General features: G+C 56.3%; 1 protein-coding gene across 1 annotated transcript; it reads right to left on the reverse strand.

Annotated features, from left to right (window-relative positions):
* Window positions 1-381: 381 nt before the first annotated feature.
* LOC128898697 (electroneutral sodium bicarbonate exchanger 1-like) lies at window positions 382-21,740 on the reverse strand. The gene is given in 24 exon segments (XM_054174629.1): window positions 382-476; window positions 643-721; window positions 1,372-1,501; window positions 12,912-13,000; window positions 13,405-13,539; window positions 13,631-13,804; window positions 14,346-14,414; window positions 14,771-15,022; window positions 15,354-15,515; window positions 15,875-15,988; window positions 16,617-16,778; window positions 16,967-17,072; window positions 17,174-17,419; window positions 18,325-18,458; window positions 18,602-18,776; window positions 19,239-19,330; window positions 19,497-19,643; window positions 19,898-19,985; window positions 20,334-20,458; window positions 20,460-20,557; window positions 20,560-20,664; window positions 20,833-20,964; window positions 21,295-21,455; window positions 21,670-21,740. Coding segments are annotated over 24 exon segments (3,126 nt in total). The 5' UTR covers window positions 21,726-21,740.
* Between the last annotated feature and the right edge of the window lie 800 nt (window positions 21,741-22,540).

Raw genomic sequence — 22,540 nt, forward strand, 5'->3', positions numbered from 1 at the left:
CAGCTCTGTCCTGCTCTCATGTCAAGAGAGCACCAGTTCAGCCACAGATGGTGGGCTGGTTCCTGGCTCCTCTCCCCTGGACTCCTCCTCTGCCCAGGCCTGCACACAGCCATGGAGCAGGAGCAGCATCTCTTCCACCTCTGACTCAGGGTGGGCAGCTTCCCTTCCCCACAGGGCCATTTTTAATGCCAGGATCCCTCTAAGGAAGAGGAGCCTCAGTCCATTATGCATGGAACTGCCTTGCCAGCCCCTCCTGAGCAAAGCCTGGCCAAAGGAGGCCTTGCTAAACGCTGCCATTTGCCTCAGGAGGGCAGCAAGCCACACAAGCGAGGCACAGGGAGCTGCTTGCAGAAGCCCCCAGGTGCACACAGCCCAAGGAGCTTAGGGAACAGCCTGGGGGCACTCACCCTGCCTGCCACAGCGGGGGGATCGGCTTCTCATCACCCGCCTCCTGCCCACGTCCCGGGCACGGTGGCCTGCAAAAGAAGAGTCACTTGCAGTGCTCTTGCTGCTGCAGAGGTGGGGGAGGCAGTGCCACTGTTCAGCCAGAGCAGCCCTTCCCAGGAGGAAGCACCACCTTGGTGCCTGGGGAGAAGGCACTGAGCTGCTGGCTCCTCTGCCAGGCTCTCCGTGCAGCCTTACTTTCCAACTCATCCTCATAGTGAAAGCTGGCAGTGCTGCTCCATTTGCCCTGGTCAATCACTGCCTCTTCGTCGTATTCCTGCTCAGCAAGGACAAGAGGGGCAGAGCTGTCTAGAGGTCCTTTACCTCCTCCCCCCCTGTGCCCACACAAGTCCACAAGGATCCCATTTCTGCATGCCCCCTCCTCCTCCTCCAGGAAAACCCAAAAACGTGGACTTCAGGAAGGTTGGAAAAGACCTTTAAGATTCCTGAGTCCAACCAGACCCCAGCTAGCAGGAGCACTAAACTGTGTCCTGAAGCACCACACCTCCAGCTTCTTGAACAGCTCCAGGGATGGCAACTCCACCAGCTCCCTGGGCAGCCTGCTCCAGTGCCTGACCTCTCAGTAAAGAAGTTTGCCTCATGTCCAATCTACACCTCCCCTGGCACCACTGAAGCCCATTCCCTCTCATCCTGTCACTTCTTGCTTGGCAGAAGAGACCAACAGCAGCCTCACTCCAGCCTCCTTCCAGGGAGCTGGAGAGAGGTTTGGAGGAGCTTTGGCTTGCAGGAGGTTTTCCTTCCCATCCCCTCCTTGCTCTGAGCAGCGAGGCTGAAGCAGAGCAGAGCAACGCATCTCCTCCTGCCCATGCCTCTGCCCCCTGGGGAAATGCCTATGGGCTGTGGGGGACGGTTTTGCCCTGTCTGTGGGGGATGCTGGGCCCCTGGGCAGAGCCCCAGCCACGCTACCAGTAACTCCTTCAGGGAGGCCATTCGGTATCCTCCGTTCTCGTCCATCCTCGGCTCGCTGGCTGCCTTGGGAGACAATTGCACCTCGAGAGCAACCAAGGGGCAGATTCCCCCAGCACCCCAGAGCAGCCTGCACGGAGAGGAGCTGAAGCTCAAGTGGCTCCCAGGGAGCACCAACACCGTGGAGACAGAGATGGCCCATGGTGACCTCATAATGGGGGCAGTCAGAGTCATAGGGACAGCAAAGGCCTAGGCACAGAGGAAAGCAAAAGTCCCCCTGGGCTGGAATGGGGTGAGGAAGAGGAGGGCCAGCAGGGCTGGTGCACAGACCCCAACAGACACCAAAGGCAGGCTGGGGACAAGGCAGGGCCTGCTCTGGAGCGGCCCTGGGGGCCAAGCTGCTCAGGGCCTTGTTTGCCTTTGTTCCATAGGGGCTGAGATCTGCTGCCAGGGAGCAGGGAGGGGCTGGGAGGGCAAGAGGAGAGCTGCTGCCTGCCCCCCAGCGCCAAGGGCTTCCCACAGGGCAGGGCGGCTGGGGCAGGGCCAGTACCTGTGCCCACACAGCGCTGCCAGCCTGGCCTGAGTGCGGCTGCCCAGGCAGCCGGGCCAGGGGCAGAGCCTGACACAGCCTGGCACAGCCTGGCACAGGGCTGTGTGGGCATGTGCTGGGCTGGCACTGCTGCCCCTGCTGTCCTAGGGAAACACTGAGGGCACAGAGACTCCACAGGCACCGTTCCCTACAGGAAAACTCCAAGTGATCCACCACAAACCCACAACTCTCAACCCTTCTTCTTTCCCCCTGTCACAGGGGCAGCACCCAGCCGTGGGGCAGCACTTGGTGCTGGGGCAGCAGCTGACAGGGCAGGATGGCACTGCCATGGTGTCTGGGGTTCATGGGCACTGGGGCAGACTCTAAAGGCTCTAAAATGCCTTTCAAAATAATTAAAGAAAGCAACTCTGTCTCGGATGTTGCCTTTGCTTCTCGGAGCTTGTCTGACTGTGTCAGTTCCATTGGGAAGTGTGCTGGGGGGCAGCTAAAGCTCTTCTGCTTAATGGCCACTGGGGGAGACTCGAAAGGCCAAAGGCTTCTCCACACCTCCAAAGCAGACCCAAAGCCCAGGACTCCTTCTCTGCCCCCACCTGGGGTTTGCCATAAGCCCCAGGGCTCTGATCCATCCCCCCAGAGTAGAATCACAGAATCAATAAGGTTGGAAGAGACCTCAAGGATCGTCAAGACCAACCTGTCACCCAACAGCTCACGACAACTAAACCGTGGCTCCAAGTGCCACATCCAAGCCTTCTTTGAACAGCTCCAGGGATGAGGACTCCACCACCTCCCAGGGCAGCACATTCCAAGGGCCAATTACTCTTTCTGGGAAGAACTTTCTCCTCACCTCCAGCCTGCATGCCAAGATGCTGCCCTCCACCCACCCACCCTCACCATCAGACCCCCCACATCTCCTGCCCCACTCCTGCTGCCCAGGGCCAGCCCCAAGCCTGTGTGTCTGCTCCCTGGCTGAGGCTGCACACCCAGGAGGGCAGAGGCTGCCACATGGTGGGGGAGAGCTCAGATCAGAACCAGCTCGGTGGCTCCCTCGAGAGAGCAGAGCTGGGCTGTGATCAGTGAGAGTCAGGCAAGTGAGCCCTGCTGGCCACTGCCCCGCTTTTGGGGGCCACAGCAGCAGCCGCTCTCCTCAAGTGCCAGCACTGCTGCTCCTCCCCAGGGGAAGCCTGGGAGCAGGGGCAGCAAGATTACCTGGGAGGTGTCTGCTGTGCTTTTCTCCACCTGCATCTTTGGGGTGGAGCATCCCATAGGAAACCCTAGTCACGGTGGTGGGGAAATCAAATGTGTGGGCAAGGCTGCAGGGGGGGATGGCAGGGCTCTGACCCTGACCAGAACTCATGCTGGACTCTTGCAGGGCTGCTCCTGCAGTAATTCCTATCTGGCCTGAGAGGGTGGAAAGCACTGTGTCGAATGCTGCCAGTAGCACCACCAAAAGCAGTCTGAGTTCTGAGGGGAAAGAAGTCAAAAACTGCTCAGCAACACTTGAAGCAGCTGGCAGGCTCCAAGCCCTTGAAGGAGAGCAGTGACCATGTGCCTTTGGGATGTGCCAGCACAGAGCAGAAGCAGCTTGTGGTGATGTGGAGCATTCCCAACAAAGCCATGCAGGTGTTGTCAGTGAGCCTGGCTGCATTGCTGGCACTGAGCAGCTCCAGAGCAGCACAGGGAGGGGCACTTTGCAGGCAGAGGGAGGCTGCTGGTGTTGAGCCTCAGTGTGTCCCTGTGTGTGCTGCTGTGGTGCAGCAGTGGCAGAAGGGCTGCCAGCCCTGCGGCACCCGGAGCACTCTCTGATTCCTGCTCTCCTTTCTCTTGCTTCCAAACACAAAATTCTTCTCTGCTCCCTTGGATGCATTCTCCACTTTCTTCCGGGTGTTGAACTGCTGCAGCAGGTCCAGAGGAGGCCACAAAGATACCAGAGGGCTGGAGAACCTTCCCTATGGGGAAGGGCTGGGAGAGTTGGGGCTGTTCAGCCTGGAGAAGGCCCCAGCGAGCCCTCAGAGCAGCCCTCCAGTCCCTGAAGGGGCTCCAGGAGAGCTGGGGAGGGACTTTGGACAAGGGCTGGGAGTGCCAGGCCCAGGGACAGTGGCTTTGAGCTGAGAGAGGAGAGATTGAGAGTGGAGAGGAGGAAGAAATTGTTGAGAGTGAGGGTGGGCAGACACTGGCACAGGCTGCCCAGGGAGGCTGTGGCTGCCTCCTGCCTGGAGGTGTTGCAGGCCAGGCTGGATGAGGCCTTGAGGAGCTTGGGCTGCTGGGAGGTGTCCCTGCCCATGGCAGGGGCTTGGATCTAGATGATCTTGAAGGCCCCTTCCAAGCCAAAGCATTCTGTGATTCTAGGGCTCCTCATCGCGGCCTGGTCTTTACTCCGGTTTGGGGTCCTGGCTCCAGTGAACTCTTCCCTCCCTCACTGGTACCTGAGAGGGATGGCCTCTGTGGTGGGGCCATGGAGGGAGTGTCCCAGCAGCTGGGCTAAGGGGAAGGAAAGGCATTTGCTCCCTGTGTGCCACATCTACATCACACTTGGTTGTATGTTTCTTGCTTGTGGCTTTGCTTTGGCTCTGCCACCGCCCTGGAAGCTGCAGAATGCAGAACTGTCCTCTCCTTGTCCCTGGCTGTAAGCTGAGGGTAAGGGAGCTCTTAGAACTGCACCTTGGAATCTGCTCTGCAGTGACAGGAGAGGCCAAGGGAGGCCTGGAGACTGTGCCCTGGGGCCGCTGCCTCCTTTCTTCCTCCTTCTTCCTTCATTTTCCCTGGAATTCTTTTTCTTCAGCTCTGTCCTCGCAAAGTCTCTTCCCTGGCACGCTGGCAGCAGCTGGCAGGAAAGCAGGAAGATTCTTCTCCTTGCACCTCCTTCAGCAGCTTATTGTTACACAGGCTATTTTTCACACAAGCTGTTAGCTTCCCTAATTACACTAATATGTCACTCTACTCTTCAGGCTTCCACGTAAATAGAATCAAGCAAACCAAATAGAAACAATGATAGCAAAGGCAAAGAATAAGGAACATTTTATAGTAAAAGAAAACATTTTACTCCTATCTTACAATTTCCTGTGTCTGGTTCCCTCTCCCACTTTTTAGTTCCATACTTCTGCTTTAGAGTTCCTCTTAATCAAAATCACCTGATGGACAGGAATTAGCACTCCACTCATCACAACCCCTCCTCTTCTTTTGAACGCCATTAATTCGTGCCTTAGCTTCCGGTTTGGCCAAAACCAGCTGAATTTTGGTTGGTTCTGGCTTTGGTTGGTGTATCTTTACAACCAGGAGAGGTTGCTGATCTTCTCTACTGGTTCCTAGCCGAGTGGCAGTGAATTCCATGTCCCGAACTATAGTCCGAATAAGTCTCGTGAGACAAGGAATCCTACGAGGAATGATCAATAATCCCCCAAACAATTCCCCTACTACTGTTCCCAAGCGTCTCCACCATTCTCCTCCATCCCATATTTCCACAACTGGCATAGGAATCATCCTCTATGGCATCACATGCATCCAACTTAACCCACTGTGGCTCACTGAGCTTTGTGAAAATCGCACTTTTCCCTACCAGCCTCCCTTGCTGGCTATTTGTTCTCACCTCTCTCCAATACTGAGAGGGCTTCTCCTTCGGATCATAAGAGGTTATCCTCCCATTTCCATTACCCCGGGCATACTCTCTCAGATTCATATCACAAGGGCTTCATTTGGCTCCCTTACACTCGTAGATGGGCTGATACACCAAGGTTTGGCTAACCACCTTCCCCTGTCGGGTGGCACTTATGCAATCACTGCAGTTTTGTGCTTGTCCCAGGACCAACAGGGCTCCATAGAGCATCAGAAGAGGTCCGCTCGGGTCCACGCTACCCGGCGGTCTCAGCCCTACGTGGTTGCAGCCCTCGGCAGAGCTTCTTGAGCCGCGGTCCTGGTTCCTTCCTCGGCCTCGCCCTCTTCCGCTTTGCAGGAGCTGGTCCGAACTGACTCTCTTGGCCCAGTTCTCCTTACCTCTTTATCCTACAAATTACTGTATGCTAACTCCAATGCGACCTTTTTCTACACTACAGCAATAGCCCTGCAGTAAGGATATCTACACTTTACCCCTGCTAAATGATTTCTTGCACTGAAACCACTCGGCTATGAGATTCCACCCTGCTAAAGCCTGGATTCTTGTAACCACCGGTGTATTTCTTCTCTTGCAGTTTCTCAGCCTTAAACTAACTCCACATTCATTGCAGGGGCTTGCCAGATACGCTAAGCTGCATGACAATGTATTCATTCACGGGCACATAACAACATTTGCTCACCGATGCACAGCAATACTTGCAAGGTCAATCTCTTCTTGGCCCATCAAAGGCTCCACAAATTCACCACAGCTTCCCACGATTCCCCCCTTTTGGTTTACTGCTGCAAATGTTGGTTTGATCATCTGCTGCAGGGCCCTTTGCAAGAGACTAATCAGGCAAGGCAACATCAGTAACATCACAATCACAATTTGCAGTATTAATGACCCAGCTCTAACAAGCGAAAGAAACCAAGCAGAGAAGGCCCATCCTTTACACAATGCTTCCAACCAGTCTTCATTATCAGTCTGCAAATGTGTTGCTCTCTATTCCAGTTCTTGAATGTGCTTATGTAGAGAGACCGAAGGCTCGAACCGATTCATGCCACACGAGCCTTCAAACTCTTGACAACTCTCACCTTGCCCTAACAACAAAATCTACAGCGGTTCTGTTTTGCAAGGCAGCTTACACCATGCCGTTGGCTCAGCGCTGGTGGGGCTCACAGCAAAAGGGGAAACAGAGAGAACAGAAACTCTTTTGCCAGTTATGGCCTGGATTTCAACGTGCGTCACGGCATCATGGCTGAGCCACGGCATCATGGCTGAGCCACAGAGGGCTGTAGCGCACGTGCAGGGTTGGAGCTGCGCATTCTCACACCTGAATCACCAGGTGTTACCACTCGAGCCGCAAGGGATGGCCGCCACCACAGAGGATGAGAGCTTCCCTTTAACTCTTTGACATTATTATTTGACCATGACAGACTGCTGAGTTACCATGTGAACATATTCTCAAATCAATTAAGCGATTATGAGATTCAGGTCTAAGTTAGATGTTTTCTGTTGACATCTCTGCAGTTAGGGCCTTTCAAACCATTGAGGTAAAAGGTGCTCCCTGATCAGAATCGAGAGTTCCAATTAAACCAAAACATGGTAGAAGAATAGACTAGACTAGACTAGACTAGACTAGACTAGACTAGACCAGGTTGGGAGAGACCTTCGAGATCATTGCTTCCAACCTATCATCCAACACCACCTAACCAACTAAACCATGCAACCAAGCACCCTATCAAGTCTCCTCCTGAACACCTCCAGTGTTCAGGTGATGGTGATGGTGACTCCACCACCTCCCCGGGCAGCCCATTCCAATGGGCAATTACTCTCTCTGTGTACAACTTCTCCCTAACCTCCAGCCTAAACCTCCCCTGGCGCAGCCTGAGACTGTGTCCTCTTGTTCTAGTGCTGGGTGCCTGGGAGAACTCTCAGCTGCTACAGAAGCAGTAGGTGGTGTTGCTGGGTGTGCCTCTACCCAAGGTGTGAGCTGATCTACAATCACTAGCGGATATCCACACCGACCCACCTTGGGTAGTTCAGTACCATCGACCTGTGTCTTTTCAAATGGTCTACATGCAACTTTTCTCCCTCCAGTGGGTATTTGTCTGATCACCTTTCCATTTCTCTTTTGACATGTTAAACATCCTTCAGCAGTTTGCTTAGCCACCTCATCAATCCCTGCACACCCATAACATTTCAAAACCTGATCCCCCGGTGCCTTCCTTCCCCAACGGGTATGCGAATGCAGCTGCAGAAGCATTCTTCTCGCCTGCTCTTTTGGCAGTCTTTTCCTCCCATCAGGTAAGGCCCATTTGCCTTCTTTTAATTCTGCCCCTATCTTTTCCATGGATTTTATCTCCACCTCTGTATACCTCTTCTGTGCTCTTTGGCCGTCACGCAGTTCTTGTAAAGTTAAGACTTGAGTGTGTTTTCTGAGGGCTGCTTCTTGAGCTTCCCTATCAGCAAGATTATTTCCCCTTCCATAACAACCAGTTCCTTTCTGATGCCCTCTGACATGTACTGCTGCGCTCCACCCACACGCCCCCAGCGCTGTTTGCTTGCCTCTTATTGCCTTAAATGGCTCTTTTCAAAATAACATTGATCTTAATCAAATTTTAATTGGCTTTGTCATTTATAACACCACTGATTCTGCTTCTGTCTCTCCAGTGCCCAGTGAACCTGTGGCACCACTCAGCTCAAAGCCATTGCCCCCCGTCCTGTCACTACAGGCCTCATCCAGCCTGGCCTGCAACACCTCCAGGCAGGAGGCAGCCACAGCCTCCCTGGGCAACCTGTGCCAGTGTCTCCCCACCCTCACTCTCAACAATTTCTTCCTCCTCTCCACTCTCAATCTCTCCTCTTCCAGCTCAAAGCCATTGTCCCTGGGCCTGGCACTCCCAGCCCTTGTCCAAAGTCCCTCCCCAGCTCGCCTGGAGCCCTTCAGGTACTGGAGGGCTGCTCTGAGGTCTTGCTGGGGCCTTCTTCCAGGCTGAACAGCCCCAGCTCCCCCAGCCCTTCCCCATAGAAAGTGGAGAATTGACGAGAACGGAGACAGGGACGACAGCACTCAATATGAGTGAGAGAAATCTTCCAACTTTATTGTTCCACGCTTCATGATTTATAGTCTTACCTTATGCACAGTTAATTCTAGTCTAATTTAACACATACCATTGGTTTATCTCTAAAAGGTTACATCATTATTTCACTGTTCTGTGGTTTTTTCTACTCAGTCTAATTGCTCTTTTTCCCAGATCTTGCCTCCTCCTTATCTTGTTTGTCTCTTCTCAGGTGCAGCTTGACCTTAGCATACCAGGCACTTTCCCACAACTCCTACTCCATTGCTATATTTTCAACAGAAAGTCCTTCAAGGCCTAATTTGCACAGATCTTCCTGGGACCCATGTCCCTTTTGACCTAAGGCAATCCCCAACAGAGAATGCATCAAATGGAGCCGATAACAATTTTGCGTTTGGAAGCAAGAGAAAGGAGAGCAGGAATCAGAGACTGCTGAGGCCGCAGCTCCAGTGCTGTGCCCAGGGTTGGGCTCCTCAAGACAAGAGAGAGGTGGAGGTGCTGGAGCCAGGGCAGAGGAGGGCAAGGAAGCTGGGAAGGGCCTGCAGAAGAAATCTGATGAGGAGAGGCTGAAGGAGCTGGGGGTGGTTAGTGTGGAGAAGAGGAGGCTGAGGGGAGAGCTCTCTGCTCTCTGCAGCTCCCTCAGAGGAGCTTGTGGAGAGGCTGCTGCCGCTCTCTTCTCACAGGTGATGAACAAGGGGCAATGGCCTCAGGCTGCAGCAGGGCAGGCTCAGACTGGACACCAGGCAAAGGCTTTTCCCAGCAAGAGTGGTCAGAGCTTGGCAGAGGCTGCCCAGGGAGATGGTGGAATCCCCAAGCCTGGAGGTGTTTCAAGGTGCTTTGGATGTGGTGCTTCGGGCTCTATGGGTTAGGGGTGACCCTTGTAGGGTAGGGTCAGTGGTTGGACTTGGTGATCCTGAGGGGCTTTGCCACCCTGGATGTCTCTGTGGTTCTGTGATTCTGTAATGCTATGCACAGCCCTTGAGCTGTGTGATTCCATACCCTTGCAAAGCCCAGGAGCAATTCCCATCGGAGGGTTCTCAGATGACTTGCTGGGGCCTGCAAGGCTGATGAGGAGACACAGTATCCGTATAGGTAGAACCAACAGCCCCAACCCACCAGGATGAGCATCCAAAGTGTAAGGAAAAATGTCTATAACTGTCTGAGGGCTGGGGGTCAGGAAGGAAGGGACAGGGACAGGCTGTGCTCACTGTGCCCTGGCATAGGCCAAGGGGCAATGGATGGAAAGTGCAGCCCAGGAGGTTCCAGATCAGCATGGGGAAGAACTTCTTCCCTGTGAGGGTCCCAGAGGCCTGGAGCAGGCTGCCCAGAGAGGTTGTGGAGTCTCCTTCTATGGAGCCATTGCAGCCCTGTCTGGATGTGTTCCTGTGAGACCTGTGCTGGATTCTATGCTCCTGTTCTGCCAGGGGGTTGGACTGGATGATATTTGGAGGTCCCTTTCAACCCCTAGCATCCTGTGGTCTGTCAGCCTGTTCACAGAGGAGACAAGAGGAATCTTGTAAAACTTTATTTGTAGCAAGGGAGAGTCCACCGGACAATTCCCTCTGGGGTCTCTCCCATTGCTGGAAGGCAGAGCTTCCCTTCTAGCCTCAATTCCCAGACACACATTTCCCTCTCCCTTTCCCCCCTGGCAGAGCTACTCAGGATTTACGGTCTCCCTGAAACGCCTCCTGCATGTCCCCCTTCACATGGCACCCCCTGCATCACACATCCCAACTGCATTTCAATTAGGCTCTTCACTCCTCTGGGGGGAGAAGTTAACATGCAGTAGCCTGGGAAGCCTTTGCTCTGTCCTAACAGTTCAGCAGTTGAGGCTGTGTTCAGTGTCTGCCCTCTTCACACAGCCTCCTGCTGATTTGACAGCAAGACCTCAGGGGAGGCACTTAGCAGAGGCCCTTTGTGACTGACATACACAGAGGGGAGGGGAGCTGTCGGCTGCTTCCTTTGCTCTTGCAACTCCCTCTTAGCCAATTCTGCCTGCTTTGGGTCCCATCCTGTTGGCACTTGTGTGTTTCCCCCTGAGAAGGAATGGAGACCGCTCACGTTAAATGATTTTTGTGGTTTGTGGTTTGTGTTTTATTTCAATTCTTTTCAAGATGGTAACATTATCTATAACATGTAACAATAATAATGTAATAATGTAATAATGGTAACATTATCTACATTCCTTACAACAGAGTTTACAGCAACAGAGTTTACAGCAACAGAGCTCCTAACAACAGAGCTCCTAACAGCCACCTTCATAACAACCGAGTTTAATACTGTGAAAAGGATGAAGTAGAATCACAGAATCAACCAGGTTGGAAAAGACCTTCAAGATCATCAAGTCCCACCTATTACCCATAACATTTCTTTTAGAACCTGTAAGTAGTTACAAAAGACGGAAATAGCATGAACAATTTCCAAATGACACCGTGATCATATTTTACAGCCATTGTCACGAGGCAGGGCGTGGGGTTTGATCTTCAGTTCTGCATCGAAGAGATGCAAGAAAACCAGCAGATTTCGTAACAAACATCCAGGTGTTTTTACTTCAAAATACAAAAGTACCAGAATACAATCTTAGGGCACTTTAGGTTCATTAAAAACAGTACAACTAGCCATTGCTCTGTCCTGGCACTTCCTATGTCCAGAAGTTCTCAGAAATGCTCCTGTTCTTTCTCGGTCCTGTTTTGGCTCCTATGGTGCCGAGCTTTTCCTGGAGCTGAGCTGCCTTTTTTCCCCCCTCTTTGGTTTTTTTTTTTGTGTCCACTGGAAGCTGAACTTCTGCCTGGAATCTTCATCTCCTTTATCACTTCACTGTGATATTAATGATACTGATGTCCTCCTAGGGCTTGTCAGTTTGGGGATTGACTTTTACATTTGAGATTCTCTGCACAACTTCCATTCCTTTAGTCACCCGTCCAAACACACTGGGCTTGTTGTCTGGCCATGGAGTTGGAACCACTGTTATAAAAACCTGAGATCCGTTCGTATTTGGTCCTGCATCAGCCATGCTGAGAGTATATGGTCTGTCGTGTCGTAAAGTTGAGTGAAACTCATCTTCCAATTCTCCTGCCCAAATACTTTCACCGCCCCTTCCTGTACCAGTTGGATCACCAGTCTGAATCATGAAACCCTTGATGATAGGGTGAAATATGTGTCATAACAACCGAGCTGATAACAATGGAGTTTAGAAGCAGTAGAGTTCATAACAATAAAGTTTATAACAAGAGAGTGTATAAGCAATAGTTTAGAACAACAGAGTCTGCAACTACAGAGTTCCTAACAACAGTCTGTAACAATGGAGTTGAGAAGCAGTAGAGTTCATAACAATAAAGTTTATAACAAGAGAGTGTATAACCCTAACCCTAACCCTAACCCTAAACCCTAACCCTATAACAAGAGAGTGTATAAGCAATATTTTATAACAACAGAGTCAACAACTACAGAGTTCCTAACAACAGAGTCTGTAACAATGGAGTCTGGAAGCAGTAGAGTTCATAACAATAAAGTTTATAACAAGAGAGTGTATAAGCAATAGTTTAGAACAACAGAGTCTACAACTACAGATTTCCTAACAACAGAGTCTGTAACAATGGAGTCTGGAAGCAAAAGTAGGTGCAGGGAGCACTGTGTGCGGGGCTGGTGCCTGTCACGTTCTCACTCCTGTCCTTCAAGGGCTTGGGGCCTGCCAGCTGCTTCGCACGTTCCTGAGCAGTTCTTGACTTCTTTCTCCCCATAACTCAGCCTGCTGCTGCTGGGGGTGCTGGCAGCCTTCTGCACAGTGCTTCCCACCCTCTCAGCCTCGATAAGGATTACAACAGGAGCAGCCCTGCAAGAGAGGTTTTCCATGGCAGTCTTGGGGAGGGGAACTGAGGTCACCAAGGGCATTAGCAGCCTTGGCAAGAGGAACAGGGGACCTGGAGAATCAAAGCCCAGCATAAGCATGGGAGGCTTGGCTGGAGGAGGAGTTGTGAGGGGCAAGCCTGAGAGCTGCAGAGCAACAGCTCCATGGAGTGGCTCTTCTTGGGGCTTAGCAACAGCTGGCACAGATCCTGCCTGCAGCCCCACCTGTTTCAGAATGAGGCTCTGCAGCTACTGTCAGGTCCCTGATGATGCAAGTTTTGGGGTCCACCACGAGTTCTGGTCAGGGTCAGAGCCCTGCCATCCCCTCGGGCAGCCTTGCCCACACATTTGATTGTGCCACCACTCTGACTGCTGCTTCCTATGGGATGCTCCACCCCAAAGATACAAGTGGAGAAAACCACACCAGACACCTGCCAGCTAATCCTGCTGAGGGTCCTGGCCTTTGCTGGGGCTTTACCTGTCCCTGCTTTGCTCTGGGGGATCCAAGTCGCCCGTCTTCCCCAGCTCCAGCTGAACTGGATTGGGACCAGCAGCTTCCATGGATTCCTGCCATAAAAGGGGACAAATCAAGCTGTCTGTCTTGGCTTGGAGCAGAGAGAAACTCCAGAGCCAGGAACATCACTGCCCGCTGCCCTCTGCTGCTGAGCCGGGGCAGCTTCCGCTGGCAGTGCAGCAGGGGGCAGAGCTCACTGCCAGCACCTGGGGAGGGTTAAAAGCACTGTCCTGGCAAAAGGACAATCATCATCTTGATGAGAAATGACTGACTGAGAAAGCTCTCCGAGGGGGAAGCTCAGTGCTAACTCAAGGGGTTGAAGCGGGATCCAGACCCTTAGGATCAGTTCCCTCGGAGTTCTGATGGTCCCCCAAGATGTCAGGAGAAGCTGTGCTAGAAAGAGGCAACCTCCCAGCCTGAGGGAGATGCCCAGCCCCGGGCACCCAGCAGGCCTTACCTCTTCTTGCTGGCCTTCGGGTTTGGCACTCTCCTCCTTCTTCCTCCTCTCTGGCAGAAGGTCATCCAGCAAGCTGAGCTCCCGCTTGGAGAAGCAGAACTCCATCGCCTTCCGCACCAAGACCACAGCCAAATTCTTCACAAACAAGAGGGCAGATAGGGTGAGGCCAGAGCTGAGCCTTCCATCTCCCTGCAGACATGGCCTGCTGAGCAGCAGCAGCTCTTACCAGCAGGGGGAAGATGATGGCAGCAGGGGACATCTTGATGAGGCAGAGCACGGTGAGGCAGAGGACCTGGGTCAAGGTGAAGAGGTGCACCTTGCGCAGGGGGACGTGCCGCAGGTAGATGTAGTCCGGCTGGTGCTTCCTTGACATCAGAACCAGCAGCAAGCGCTTGAAGAACTGCAAAGGCACAGGCCAAGAGCTGCCAGCTGAGCACTGCAGAAGCTTTCTGGCCCTGCTGACACCTGGAGGCTCTTTGCAGCATGCTGCTTGAAAGGAGGCGGCCCGAAACCTGCTCTGGACGCTCCTCCTGGGGGCAGCAGCCACTTTCCCTCCCCTCCAGCTACCAACCGGCTTGCCCACGGGAGCTGCCACCGACCTGCCCTTCCTCCATGCTGTTCTCTTCTCTACCTTTCCTGGCCCACTGAACGCCCCTGCAAGCGCTGCCAGCAGCAGTGGAAGCTGCCTTCCCTCGGCACTGAATTCCCCCCTTTTCCCCTCAGCAAACCCTGCCCTGCCCTAGCCCCTGAGCCGAGCACGCCGAGGAACTGCTGCTGCCAGCCCCAGAGATCTCCTGGGCCCCCACCAACCTCTCCCTCACACCCAATGCTTTCCCTGCGCGCTGGCAGAGAGACTTTGCCGCGGCCCGGCGCTGGCCTTGCTGCCGGGCAGAGGCGGCAGCAGGGAGCAGCCGTGCTGCAGGCTGCCGCTGAGGCAGTACCTCGAGTCCTCGGAGCGACGACACAGCCATGTAGAGGAGGATGCCGTAAAGCACAGGCATGGGGATGAGCTGCGGAGGAGAAGGCAACGGTCTGTGCCTGCCGTGGCACTGGCAGGCTCACCACCCTGCTCTGCGGGCGCTGCGGGCGCTGCCCACGGCCGCCTGAACCCCCAGCAGGGCTGGCCCTCAAAGACAGCTGGAACCCAAAGCGCTGGGCGCTGCTCGCTTGCCTCCAGCGCACCCCGCTGGGGGCCGAAGGGCTGCAAAGCAAAGCCCAAGCTGCTTCCCGGCACAGCTCAAGCCCCAGGCTCGGGGATCACCTCCTCCTCCGCTCCACAGCTCCCGGGGGCTGCAGAGGCGCTGGGATGTGTGTGTCTCAGTGCCACAAAGCCGGTGCTGGTCGGGGGTTGGCATTGCCCTCTCACCTTTAACACCGAGGTCAGGAAGACGGAGCAGCCCATGAGCACAAAGACCATCACGCCGGTGACTCTCTGCTCTCGCACCCCCAGGCACCTGGGCTGCTCTCCTGGAGCTGAGCCGGCAGACTCCACCTTGAGGCTGTTCACGTGGGTGATGGACAGCACAGTGGCAACCACAAACCAGGGCAGGCCCATCAGGGAGCACACCCCGAGCAGCACAGACAGCACAAAGAGGTCCAGGCGGTAGCCACGTCCTTTCTGCAAGGAAGGCAGCGAAAGAAGGAGCAGAGCATCCCACAGCACAAGAGCAAGGGCAGCCTCACAAGTCAGACTCTGCCCCTGCTTCAGCCGGTCCTGGCAGCACAGCAGAAGGCTCCCTTCCCTCAGCTGCTGCCACCACTTCACAAGCACAGCACATTGCTCTCCTGCACCCAGCTCCATGTGCTGCTGCAGCAGACTGCTCGTCTCGGCTCCCCTGTGCTTTGCTCCCTGGGGCACCACTGCTGCAGGAGAGCATCCTGCCACCCAGCCTGATGCTGGCTGCAGCCCAGGGCGGGGTGGGATGGGCTCATCTCTTGCAGCCTCTTACCTTCAGCTTGTGGTCCTTCCTGTTGACGACAGCAACCGCGCTGTGCTGGTCCATGAAGATCAGGATGGTGCAGAGCAGAGCTGGGATGAGCGCAGCGAACACTGTCCACACAGGGTTGGGTCCTAGGGGGCTGATGAACCACCCGCGGTCGTCCCTGGTCAGCTGCAGCAAAGCACAGGCCTCAGCAGCAGCTCTCAGCCCAGACACTTCCCTGCCTTGCATTTTGCCTCTCTCCTCCTCAGGCAGAGCATCTCCCAGCCTTGGCTTCAGGTCACCCTCTCTGGTGGGCTCCAGCAGTGCCAGTGGCCTCTCTGCAGGCACCTGCAGATCCTTCTCCTGGAGGTGCCCAGCTTAGGGGCTGGCTTCTCATTGGCACAAAGAACGCGTGCCTTGGAGGCACAAGAGGAGATGGGCAGAGCACCAGCATGTCCTGCAGGCTCAGCCCCAGCCTGCCCTGCCATCCCCTCCCTTGTGGCACCCCCGAGGGCTGAAGCCAGTGCCAAGCCAAGCAGCCTCATTACCTTGATCTCACTGGGCACCTGGAGCTTGGGCGAGGGGATCCCAACCAGGGAGTCGATCAGCACCATGGTGACCAGGGTGAGGAAAAGAGCAAAGTCCCTGGTGAGGGAGTGTACCTAGGGGAGAAGAACAGAGCTGAGGGGGGCACTGCCAACGGGGCCACACTGTGGCATGAGAAGCTGGGGCCATCGACACCAGCAAGGCCGGGGCAGCAAATCCCCCCTGAGCACTTGCAGCCTCATCCCTTGCTTCCAGACCGTGGCTGTGAGAGCTAGGGTCAGACATGGGAAGAGCTGAATGAAGTGGGAAAGGGCTGCTTGAATTCAAGCCTTTAACAGATCGATTGCTACTGCAGCCACGATGGGATAAGGCTCTGCAGCCTCATTCCTGCCTCAGGGGGAGCAGTTGGGGCTTTTTCTAGGGCAGCTCTGCGCTGGAAACAACTTTGCCCCCGAGCAGGCAAGGCACGGGGCTGGGGGGGAGGGTGTGAGGGGGTGTGTGTAAACCAAAGCTAACTGTGGAAGACCCAATTTCCCCCCTCCCAAGAGAAAAGAAAGAACACAGAAGGGGCCCTGGGGTAGGGGGCAGGGCAGGTGGGAAATGCTGGGAGCAGTTTGCATCCGCAGAAGGCAGCGGAGGGAATCCGAGGCGGTGCAGAGCTTCGCCTTCCAGCTTGGCATTTCCCAGCTTGAGCAAGTGGTGGTGGAGACTGCTTGGGGAAAGGAAGGTGGAGACTGTCGGTACTTTGGTGCTGAAGAGAGGGCTGCTCCTCAGGTTCTTCAGGAAGCTGGCCAGGGCAAAGGTGCAGAAGAGGAGGATGCAGCACCACAAGAAGACATTAGGCACGTAGGGGCCATGGGGCCCACAGGCAGGGCCTCGGAACTCTCCCCGCAAGTGCCGGCACTCCTGGAGAGACAGAGAGTCAGGACACAGGCGGTGAAGGTGTGGCCAGGACACGCTGGGTAAGGAGGGGGTGAGGAGGATCTGGCAGCAGCACGCTTGGCAGCCCCTTCCCAGCCGAAGGGCTCTGCCTTGTGCACCGGGGGGATGCCCCCTGGCGGCGGCACGAGGAAGCAGTGGCTCGGGGCACTCACAGTCGCCGTGAGGTTTTGCCAGGCGATGCCAGGCACGTCCAGCTTGATGCTCTCCCAGAAACGCAGGGTTTCGAGGCTGGGCTGGGCTGGTGCCACACACTTGCAGCTGGCGGGAGAGAAGCCAGGAGAGGGGTAAGGAAAAGGCAAAGGAGAGGCAGCCCTGAGCTCCTGGCCAGAGGCAGCGGCCTTTAGCAGGGCAGCACTCACCCGTAGTTGGTGAGGGAGTCGATGGCGATGGGTATGTGCAGAGGGTAGGTGACTCGCAGCTGACTCAGCTTCTCCAGAGCCTCGTAGATGAAGATGAGGCAGATGAAGGAGGCGTAGGTGTCCTTGGTGAAGCGAGTGATGTAGCGCACCAGGGAGCTGGCGTCGGTCACCACCAGCACCAGGGAGAAGAAGGTGGTCCAGAGCCCGATGCACGCCCGCAGGGACAGGTAGGAGAGTGCCTGCTCCCTAGGGAAGCAAAGCCAGGTGGGAAGGGGGAGAGGCCAGCACGGGGCTGCCAGCTCTGCCTTCCCTGGGCAAACCTGGGAGCAGTTTAGGAGCATGGCCAGGCTGGGGGTGGGGGGAAGGCAGTCTCCATCAAGTGCCACAGACAGCCTCGGGGCTGCAGCCTGGGCTCTGGAGCCGCGGGAGGAGAGGCCAAAGACTGAAGCGGGGGTTGTAGTCAGGCAGAGGTTAATCTCTTCTCCCAGGCAACCAGTACCAGAACAAGAGGACACAGTCTCAGGCTGCGCCAGGGGAGGTTGAGGCTGGAGGTTAGGAGGAAGTTCTACACAGAGAGGGAGATTGCCCATTGGAATGGGCTGCCCGAGGAGGTGGTGGGGTCGCCGTCACTGGGGGTGTTCAGGGCGAGGCTTGACAGGATGCTTGGTTGCACGGTTTAGTTGATTAGGTGGTTTTGGATGATAGGTTGGACACGATGATCTTGAAGGCCTCTTCCAACCTGGTTCATTCTATTCTATTCTATTCTATTCTATTCTATTCTATTCTATTCTATTCTATGCTATTCTATTCTATCAGCAGTTGGGTTAAGGCCCTGGGGGCTAGTGGAGGTCAGGCGCCGGCTGTGGGAGGTGCTGTGGTCTCACATCACTCTCATGGCCTAAGACCAGCACTGGCTGGGTTTGTGCCCAGTCACCTGCTGCCAACCGACCCCCCACAACTCCCCTCCTCCACCCTTCAGAGCCCCTGCACCACCACCTACTAAAGCAGCAGCAGCCTGCACCAGCTCTGACACAGAGGCCAACTGAAACCTAACAACTGCCACCCAGAACAGCAAAGCCCAAGCATCTTTTCCTCCTCCCTGTCTCCTGCTGCAGCCTCTGCCAGCCCCTGGCTGTGGCAGCCAGCCTTACTTGCAGAACTGGTAGATGATCTTCTCAAAGACGAGGATGTGTCCGGTGCTGCCAAGGATGGTGAGAGGCTGCCCAGCAAAGAGGCAATAGACCACGCCGCACAGGCAGGCACCCATCAGGGACTCCACGGCACTCTGTGCGGGGGAGAGAGGCAGCAGGCACTAAAGAGATCATCCAGGGCAAGGCAAAACCCCCCAGCAAAGCCAGGTGAGCGCAGCAGGGACTTGTGCCCGAGGGCGGGCCCTCCCCGTGCCAGCCGGCAGAGAGAGCTGCTCACTATGTAGCCTTGGGTCGCCTCCCCCAGCAGGCCGCCGAAGGTGATGACAGGGCACATGCCGGCACAGTAGAGGAAGAGGACGGACGCCAGGCACTGCAGGCTGAAGGCGTCCCGAAAGTCGCTCCAGAACCGGGGCACTTTGCGCTTCACGTCCTGGAGGAGACCTCCGCAGAACCTGGAGGGAAGAACAGAGCCTGAGTGTGCTGCGGGAGGGGCTGTGCAGCTCTCTGCTGCACACGGGCAGCCACAAGCTCAGGGCAACTTGCAGGGCTGCAAAGCACAAGTCTGCTGGAGCCTGCTTTATAGCCAGGAGAAAGGGAGGCACACACCAGAGCTCCCGCAGCACAAGCAGGCCTGAGCCCAGAGCCCCTCCCCTCTGACCCTGAGCGGCAGCAGTGCTCTCCCTGGGGGTCTCTACCCCTCTGCCCCCACCCCAAATCCAGCAAAGCAGGGGCGATGCCGCTGCGCCTGAGCCCAGCTGCCCACCTCTCCCCCTGCCGGGCCCAGGGCAGGGAGGTGGAGCTGTGCAGCCCCTGCCCCAAAGCAGCTAAGGCCAGAGCCCTGCTAGAAGGGCAGCTGCAGGCTCCCGTTTCCAAGGCCAGCAGAACCAAGGCCACCCAGGGGCAGCTCACATCACCTTCCTGTCCGCTCCAGCTCAGGCTCAGTGTGTCTCGCCGCCTCGCTGGGCGCAGCACTGCCACCCACAGCTCCTGGCACCTTCCTTTTCTCCTGGGAAAATGGGAGCAAGGTACAGATGCCCACCTGTGAGCATTCCTCCTGCTCTGGCTCTGGCACTGGCAGAGGGGCACCTGGAGAGCCTGGCCCCCTGAGCACATCCCCAGCCGTGCTGCCACGCTGCCCATGCCCCTCACGCCTCCCTCCCTGCAGCACCCACCTGGGGAGGGACCTTTTCCGGGGGCTCGATTCGGATGGAGGGATCCCACTGGCTTGTTGGCAAGACCTTCACCTGCTCCAGGAACTCTTCCAGGCCAGCCAGCAGGTCCCCTGGCTTCTTGCCTCTATAGGCAACTGCTTGGAAAACCTGCCAGCAGGAGGCAAGCTGCTGAGAGGACAGCCCCCCTTGGATGCCCTCTCCGGGGCAATCGGCTCCTGCCTGAATGCAGGGGAATCTTCCCCACCATTCCTGCTGGGGGCAGGCAACATTCCCCCAGAGCAAACATCTGTCCACTGTGGCAGGTGCAATCATCTCCTGCACAAGGTCCCCATCCCCAGTGGCACCCCACAGCCTTTTGCTTAAAGCCAGAGGTGACCCAGAGCTCCCTTATCTGGTGGTACCTCATCAATCATCAGAGTAGCCATGGCCCTGCCGACCTCATGGGACTGCTGGGCTTTTCCTGCTGGCCCCAGCAAAACAAACAGGAACCTGGGCAAGAAAAGCAAGATGAGGAAGAAGAAGGTGTCCTTGCTCCAAGAGCACCCAAGGAAAGCCCCAGGAGCTGCCAGCCCAGAGTCTGGCTCCAGTGGGGACACACAGGCAATGAATCTGAACTTCATCAGACTTAGTCTGGGGCCAAGGGCCATTCAGATGGGCTGGTGGCTATCACAGCTCCAGCAGGGAAGGGAGACACAAAGGAAAGGGGGGTGTGGGGAGGTGGGGGAGTGGGGGGGAGTGGGGCGGGCTTGTTCCCTTGGCAGCCCCACTGATGCGTGGAGCTGGATGCCGTGGTGTGGGGCTCTTGGGAAAGCAAAGCTGTGTGCTTCTCACTCAGACCTGGTTGGGATGGGCACTTGGGTCGGCCCCGGGAGCAGCACAGCCTGGGCCAGGCGGACAAAGGCCAGCAGGGGCTGCTGAAGGGCCCCCAGCTCCCCTACGAGCAGGCTGCAGGCTTCGGCCCCCGCTGGGAATTCTCTTCAGCAAGCGCAGCTCCTCCTGGCCACAAGAAGCAATCCTCAGGCAGCTGCCCCGAGAGCAAAGCCCTCGACGCTCTGCAGCCCACCCTGGGGCCACCTTGCCAGAGCCAGTCTGGCCCTGAAGGCAGAAGAAAGCTGCAGGGCTCTCACCTTGCCTAAAGCCCTTGTGGAGCTCTCCTGCTTCCTTCCTTCTTCAGCCACAGCAGCGTCTGCAGAAGGCTCAGGGCTGAGTGCTGACACTGGTAGGGAAACAAAGGCACTTGGAGAGGTGGGCAGGTTGCCACTGCTCTGCCAGGATGAGCCTGCTGGGACCCAAGCCCTGCAGAAGCCTTCAGCAGCTGCCCTGGAGAACAGCTCACCTCGGGCCACAGCCCTGGCAAGGAAGCTCTTCCTCTCCTTGTTGTGATGCTGCAGCAGAAGCACTTCTCGCACTCTCGCCCGTGCCTGCTCATCAAGCCCTGAGCTCTGTCCCTGCTGGTGCAGGATGGCATCTGGGGGGGGGCAGAGGGAAAGAAGCCATCAGAGCAGAACCCCCCAGTCCCAACCCTGTTTCTAAGAGCAACCTGCCAAGCCCTGACCCCTGCTTCTCTTTGGCTGGAGAATGCTCTGCAGTCACTTCTCTAACCCCACAAATTGCTTGCAAGAGGATCCCACCCTGGAGGCAAAACCCAGTGCCAGGGTTGGGCACCCAGCCTCTGCTTAAACCCACAGCAGGACTCCTGGCTAGGAGCCTGCCATTGGGGCAGGGTTTGACTGGGGAGGGAAGGGCAGCAGAGGCAGCTGAGTTGGGCTCTTGCCAGAGGACACAGAACGCAGGGTACCTGCAATCTCTTCCATGCTGTTGGCACCGATGTCCAGCAGCACTGTGCCACTGCTGATCAAGCTCCTCAGCTCCAAGAGGCTGCGCAGGGACAGTGTGCTCACGTAGGGCTTGCTCCAGCATTCACTACCGTCTTCCATGTCCTCCTCAAACTTGAACCACCTGCAGACACAGGATGTGATCAGCCCCAGGGATGGGAAAAGTGCCCCCAGCTTTGGCAGCCCTTTGACAGAGCTGGGGGGTAGCAAGAGAAGAAGGCTCCTGGCAGCAGCAGCAGCAGCTGTGAGAGCTTTGCATCCCTCAGGGAGGAAAGGAGAGCTCTGAGTGCTGCTGGCCCAGGGCTCCTCTCCCACCGCTGCCAGCAGCAGGGCTTTACCTTGCTGCATCCTTCCACTCAGCAGCTTCACCCTCTGCCATGCAGATCTCAGCCATCTGGCAGAAGAGTTTGTGGGGAGCGTGCTGCTCGTCCTCCTGGCTCCCAAGGATGGCCTGCACCCGCTGGGATGGGCTGGCTGGGGGCAGAAGACAAAGCTCTGTGCTCTCAGCCTGCCTGAATCAGCTCTGTCCTGCTCTCATGTCAAGAGAGCACCAGTTCAGCCACAGATGCTGGGCTGCCTCCTCTCCCCTGGACTCCTCCTCTGCCCAGGCCTGCACACAGCCATGGAGCAGGAGCAGCATCTCTTCCACCTCTGACTCAGGGTGGGCAGCTTCCCTTCCCCACAGGGCCATTTTTAATGCCAGGATCCCTCTAAGGAAGAGGAGCCTCAGTCCATTATGCATGTAACTGCCTTGCCAGCCCCTCCTGGGCAAAGCCTGGCCAAAGGAGGCCTTGCTAAACGCTGCCATTTGCCTCAGGAGGGCAGCAAGCCACACAAGCGAGGCACAGGGAGCTGCTTGCAGAAGCCCCCAGGTGCACACAGCCCAAGGAGCTTAGGGAACAGCCTGGGGGCACTCACCCTGCCTGCCACAGCGGGGGGATCGGCTTCTCATCACCCGCCTCCTGCCCACGTCCCGGGCACGGTGGCCTGCAAAAGAAGAGTCACTTGCAGTGCTCTTGCTGCTGCAGAGGTGGGGGAGGCAGTGCCACTGTTCAGCCAGAGCAGCCCTTCCCAGGAGGAAGCACCACCTTGGTGCCTGGGGAGAAGGCACTGGGCTGCTGGCTCCTCTGCCAGGCTCTCCGTGCAGCCTTACTTTCCAACTCATCCTCACAGTGAAAGCTGGCAGTGCTGCTCCATTTGCCCTGGTCA

This window comes from Dryobates pubescens, chromosome 30 (genome assembly GCF_014839835.1).
Source record: "Dryobates pubescens isolate bDryPub1 chromosome 30, bDryPub1.pri, whole genome shotgun sequence".
Taxonomy (NCBI): Eukaryota; Metazoa; Chordata; class Aves; order Piciformes; family Picidae; genus Dryobates; species Dryobates pubescens.